Source organism: Gossypium hirsutum, chromosome A13 (genome assembly GCF_007990345.1).
Source record: "Gossypium hirsutum isolate 1008001.06 chromosome A13, Gossypium_hirsutum_v2.1, whole genome shotgun sequence".
Classification (NCBI taxonomy): domain Eukaryota; kingdom Viridiplantae; phylum Streptophyta; class Magnoliopsida; order Malvales; family Malvaceae; genus Gossypium; species Gossypium hirsutum.
In genome coordinates this window covers 81,653,331-81,659,968 of record NC_053436.1, presented here as the reverse complement: position 1 = coordinate 81,659,968, position 6,638 = coordinate 81,653,331, and the positions used below count along the sequence as shown (strand labels likewise).

The window sequence follows — 6,638 nt, the reverse complement described above, 5'->3', positions numbered from 1 at the left end:
TAACACCATCCTACACGGGACCCTCGCCTATAAACACCTCTAGGAATGATGTGAAAAGGATCGACTCTCCAAGATACCAACCCTATACTTTGCAACTTATCTCTTACACTTAGCCTTAATACTCTCCTATTCTCCATTCTTTGTAACCGTCGAATCCCGGTCCTGACTAAATGAACCGGCCTCTGTGACAACTACTATATCCTCTTCCTTGTCTTCTCCTTGTTGTACCAATGCATCAACAGTTATTATATTATATGTATATATGGTTGGTTAAAGTTTATTATGCAATCCTAATTATTCTATTATCTATATTTATGAGAATTATATAATATTTTCAAATAGCTTGATTAAAATAACTAATATATAGTAAAAATGATATAAAACTTATAAAGTTAAATGCCTAATAATAAAAATATAAAAGAAAACAAAAATATATACTCAACTAACTTCCCCAAAATAAGTTGTAATTTACAATTTCTTAGAGAATGTACGTATATAATATTGCAATACATAAATGATAATTAAATAGTGATTTTAAAAAATTAATGTATTGAAATGCAAATTTAAAACAAAAAAATGTTATAACTAAATTATTTGAATAAATTATCAATTACGTTGCATAATTAGAATTTCTGTTAAATTTTTTAAAAATAATCTTATTTCTCAACAATTTATTTGATAAATTAAAACTTTTGATATGCTAAATTATTGAACCAATAATCTAATTTAAATATTATATTAACTTTTTTACATTTGATTTATTAATATTATAAGCAATTTCTAAAATATTTTCATAATCATTTGAAATATTCAGAAGCAGTTTAAATGTATTTATGATTTTTTTATGTAAATATGAGTTGAATTATTTAACATGTTACCAACGTTTTTTTTAAATTCTTTTTTGACTTGCCAGGTTTTGAAAAAAAATTAAGTTTTACTTAAAAACTAAAAAGAAAATAAGAAATAAATTGTTTCATAAATAAGTTTTTTGTTAATAATACTTATTTTAATAAGTAAGATTTTTAAAAAAATTCAACCTTAAAAATGGTGCTATAATTGTGAAATATATTAGAAAATTCCTTAAAACTGTAAAGGTAAATTATTATTAATATTTTACATTAAAATAATAATAAATTAATATTACTTTAGAAAACGATTTTATGTTATGATGAAAAGTTTATGATTCCTCATTATTTAAAGATAATATGAACATTGTACTTATTTTCAGTTATTTTTTTTGTAGATTTTCCCCTCTGATATGAAAAAAATTCCAGATTTATTTTCCATATATTTTTTTAATTACTACTAAATATTGATGGAAATAAAAATAGAGTTTAACCTATAATTCTGGTAAAATATTCAAATTAATAACTTTTTTAATGTCAATGTATCAAATCCATATTTCCAAAAATGTATTAATTTGTGAAATATCTCTTACAAATTAAAACCACAATTTATTTTACAACTATTTGCAATATTGTATTACTTAAGTTCAGAAAAATCACAATTTATCTTGCAAATTAAAACAAATAAGTCTATAAAATTTATCATATTTTAAGTAAAACTATACTTGACTGTTGGTTATAAAATTTGTGGTTGTAAGGTAATGAATTTCTTCCCTCTAATTATACTCGGTTAAGAAATATAAAATCGATAATAATTAATTCATAATGTTATATTGTACTAGTTACAATTTTAAATCCTTTATACATCATGATTATCATATAATGTTAATACCCGTATAGATTATTAAGAACATTTTTTAAAAAGTAATTATAACGTTAATATACAATTTCATATATTATCAACAAAGCATTGATGTATTGTTTTATGTGTTGATACATCATCAATAAAATAAATATAATTATGAGTTTAAAATTGATGTATTTAAATATCTCATTAATATAATTATAAATAAATTCTAATAAGAAATTATAAGAAAATTATATTTAAAATTTAATTATAAAAAAAACCCACTTTAAATATAACTAAAAAAACATTTTAGAACTAACGCAAAACTCAATAATTCATATATGTTGTTTTATATATATATATATATTGTAAAAGCAATAGAGTTAAATTCTTTTTAGACGATCTTTAATTTAAAAGTTTATATATGTTTATTTTATGTAAAAAATATTGTTTAAAAATAAAAAAATATATATTTTTATGAAATAATATAAACTTAGTTTTCACAACATTACATACTTTTAAAAAAATAATAAATTTTAATTGATAGTCTGTGTATAGAGAGGTAAGAAAAGTAGTTATATTATAATTTAGAATGTTGAACTGAGATTAGATTTTTGAATTTTGAAAACATATTGTGGAAAGATAATACAAAAGATTTGTTGTGATATTAATAAATGTGTTAATTAAATAAAACAATGTTGGTGAAACAATATATGTATTCTTTTATTATTTTAAATTTAGAAAGACTTTGAGTGATAAGATTGATTTGTATTATTCTTTAATAGTTTAAATGTAGATTTATTTTATTACATTAAGTAAGGGTTTTTAAGGTTGATTTGATCGCTGCCGCTGACTTGTTGGAGAGTGGAGTTGATGAAGGGCTTCTCTTGCCTTTTCACCTCACCTTTTTATTATTAATATTTAATTTGTTTCTTTTTCTATTGCTGCATTGCTTCATGCCAACTTCACAAGTAAGATGTTGAATCCCTCCTTGCCGGTGGCTTCAAGAACCCGAAGTAGGATGGAAGCCTACTGGTCCGAGGTCTGTCCTCCAAGCAAGCGGAGGAACACCAGGAAGAAGGTGGTGGTGCAGGACCCCAGCCCCATACCTACTAAGAATCACTCCCGTGAAACCCAATTCTTGTACGAAGCACCTAACATTGACATACACCGCTGTGAACAAGATTCCAGACACCCTGCTAATATTTCCAATCTTGATTATAATGAAGAAGAAGATGATGATGATGACGAAGACGAAGACAATGATGATCCAATGGAGGGTTCTCATGAGGCTCTCCCCTCTCCAAGCGAAGAAGACAATTATGAATCCGAGGATGTGGATTACTGTGGGGAAGAAGAGGAGAAGGACGTCGTTTATATCAACGATTATACATCTTCCGGTACCGAGTCTAAGCCTAAGTCTAAGGGTAAAAAAGTGGGGGCGGCCTCGACCTCCTCCAGGAAACTCCACCTTCTTACGGTAGAGGCGGATGCTATTTTGGAGAATGTAGACTCGGATTCAAATAAGGTCCTCGAAGTTGAATCTGAGAACAACTCTTTGCCTATCAAGTTCGGTTCTTGGGTTGAGAACACAGTTACTCCTAACAATGCAGATATTGTTGATGATGAAATGGAGTCACTGTTGACTGAGATGCAGTTTTGTCTTGCGTCTGATGGGATTGCTTCAAAGCCTTCCTTGGTACTTTCACTTAATGTTTTTCTTTATTATATTGCATTGCATGCCTACCAACCAATACTTACTAAGACTGCATTATTTATTTATTGTTTCATTAAATGATGCTTTGCATATGTGTAGCCCATTGTATCCACAGTTTCAAATGTATACTAAAATCAAAGTTAAATCCCTTGCTTTTGTCTTGAATGGGTTTGTTTTCCCTTTTAGTACATAGGAACATAAACATAGGACATGCGCATCTCCCTATAAATGCTATAAACTGAAATGCAATGAGGCCTCGAACTTGTTTAGAAAGGAATTAAATGTAAAATATATCGGTTGTTTCTAACATCATTTAGGAATAGTTAACCTTTTTTTTTTTTATCAGTATAAGAAAGAGCTATCTGCATAGGCACTCCTTAAAGTGAAAATTAGCATTTTCATGTGAATTCAAGGTGTCAAAATTTAGATGATTGAACTTAAACTTATGTTGTTCATACTAATGAGCAGGTGGAAATTGAGGATGCCGCTAATGTTTCTGAGGTTAAACAGGACAGAGCAGTCCTATGTCGTCAAGGGGATCATTATCTTGTGCTAGATGAAGAAATTGGAATAAAATGCAAATTTTGCTCCTTTCTGCAACTGGAAATCAAATACGTTGCTTCACCTTTTGTAAGTTTTATATGAACCTCTATGTTTCATGTCTAATAATCTATCATTTTGAAAATGGATTTAGATGTAAACAGTTCCGATGAGAATTATTGTCATAGACAAGTTAAGGAGCCTAATATGTATACTGCAGCACTTGAGTAAATGGATCTTACTGAACTTCAGATATTTGATTCTTGTAATCTTGTTTTGCTTGTTGCAGATGAAACATCCTTATGGAAAATTTGGGAGGCAATACTCTGGCATTGTGGACTCCTCTATGTTTGATGGTCTTCAAGATGTAGACCCTAACATTGATATGCCTGGTTGTGATTCCTCTGCCAATGTCGAAGGAACAGTATGGGAAATCATTCCAAACATAAAGGAAAAACTTTACCCCCATCAGCGTGAAGGTTTTGAATTCATTTGGAATAATATAGCAGGGGGAATATATCGTGATAAGTCTAAAAACTCGTCCAGTGAAGGTGGAGGATGCATTATATCACATGCTCCAGGGACAGGGAAGAGTCTACTGACTATTGTCTTTCTTCAGACATACTTAAAAGAGAATCCAAGTTGCAGGCCGGTGATTGTTGCTCCATGTAGTATGTTACTGACATGGGAAGCAGAGTTCAGTAAGTGGAAGGTTGATATTCCCTTTCACAATATGAACAGTCCGGATTTTTGTGGAATGGGAAAAACAAATGGAGTTGCTCTTTATGAGAAACTTAAAGTTGGTGTCCCGGATGCAGATAGACTTGTTAGGCCTTTGGTGAAACTGCTTTCCTGGAAATACGATGGAGGCATTTTGGTGATCAGTTACAACCTTTTCACTCAACTTGCTGGAAAAGAGACAAAGAGGAAACAAAAATGTAAAAATCTACATAAGCAAATCAGCAAAATCCTTCTCGACCTTCCCGGCCTTCTAATCCTTGATGAAGGACACATACCAAGAAATGCTGCTACTCTTTTGTGGAAGGCTTTGTCTGGAATTAAAACCAATCGCCGTATCATTCTTTCCGGAACTCCTTTCCAGAATAATTTTGATGAGCTCTTCAACACACTCTGCTTAGTGAGACCCACATTTGCTGAAGGAATCCGGTATTCTACTCGATACAAGCATAATAGTAGGCTTGGGTGCAAAGGAAACGAAGCAAAGCGAAACTTTACCTCTTGGATTGGTTCCATTAGAAATGAAATCGGGGGACTGAGGGAGGTTAGAGCTGTGATTAAGCCTTTTGTTCACGTGTATAAAGGCACAATTCTACAGACTGCACTTCCCGGTTTGAGGCACACTCTAGTTGTATTACGGCCCACTGAACTGCAGAAGAAAATCCTGGAGCGCGTTGAAGAAATCCTGAAGCATGTACAAGAAATCCTGGAGTGTGTTAAGGAAGCAAAGAATCTGTTCAAGAGAAGAAGAGAGAAAGAAAAAAAGAATGCACTTGATTTTGATCGTTATGTGTCCATGATCTCAATCCACCCCTCATTGTTGAAGCAGCTGTTGAAGCAGCTTCCAGACCTGAAGGATATTAATGAAGTTGTAAGCTCCATTGTTAGCACGGAAGAGATAGAAAGGATAAGACTGAAACCTGAGGAAGGAGTGAAAACAAGATTCCTCATGAATCTGCTTAAGCTTAGTGAAGCTCTGGAGGAAAGGGTTATAGTTTTTAGTCAATATCTTGGACCTTTACGGTTAATAATGGAGCAGCTTGAGTATCATTTTAAATGGAAGGAAGGGGAGGAGATATTGTTCATGCACGGGAAATGTGATATAAAACAGCGTCAGTGCTCCATTAATGTGTTTAATGATCCAGAAAGCAAAGCAAGGGTGTTGCTTGCATCAATAAAGGCTTGCTCTGAGGGTATAAATCTTATCGGAGGTTCAAGGGTGGTGTTGCTTGATATGACGTGGAACCCATCCGTGGAAAGACAAGCTATATGCCGCGCATATAGGCTAGGCCAGAAAAAGGTTGTATACGTTTACCGACTTATCTCATCCGTGATTGAGGGGCACAAATTTAATCGACAAGCTGGCAAGGATCGGGTATCTGAGTTATTGTTCTCTTCTGATGAGCATCAGGAGCAAGTCTGTGATATTGTGGAGGATAAAGTTTTGGAAGAGATGCTGCAGCATGGAACAATCAAGTCAATGTTTGAAAAGATCATTAATGAGCCCAAAGATTGTGAGTTCATTGAAGCTTTTGAGGATCAAGAAAAGGTATCTGTCCCCTCGTAGTAGATATGTTCATTCTGTTTGCTGACATTTGGATTCCTTACTAGCGTAGTATGTTGGTGTGGGTGTTTAATTTTTGAGATATCTTACAAGCCACTGCGTATGCCTTGTTTGATGAGTTCAGATTATGGAAAGGGGAAAAGATTGATGAATGTGGTGAGGGTGGTGTTATGGAGAGCTTCCCCAACATTTTCCTTTCCTTCCCTGTACAGCAAACACAAAACATGTTTTGTTTAGCCTTTTTTGTGCACCAATGTTTATACGTTTCCTTCCCCACACTTTACCATTTATTGCTACATTCCCTAGTATATATCAAAACCATTGTGTGGGAGAAATTTTGCTTCTTTTTCTCTAATTATATTTAATAAAATGGAGTTTTTAAAAAAA

At 32.3% G+C, this 6,638-nt stretch overlaps 1 protein-coding gene across 1 annotated transcript; it reads left to right on the top strand.

Annotated features, from left to right (window-relative positions):
• Positions 1–2,514: 2,514 nt before the first annotated feature.
• On the top strand, positions 2,515–6,638 carry LOC121212718 (SNF2 domain-containing protein CLASSY 3). Its single transcript, XM_041086058.1, has 3 exons — positions 2,515–3,391; positions 3,878–4,039; positions 4,239–6,638. The coding sequence occupies exons 1-3, from the start codon at positions 2,669–2,671 to the stop codon at positions 6,252–6,254; spliced, it is 2,901 nt and encodes a 966-aa protein (XP_040941992.1). The 5' UTR covers positions 2,515–2,668; the 3' UTR covers positions 6,255–6,638.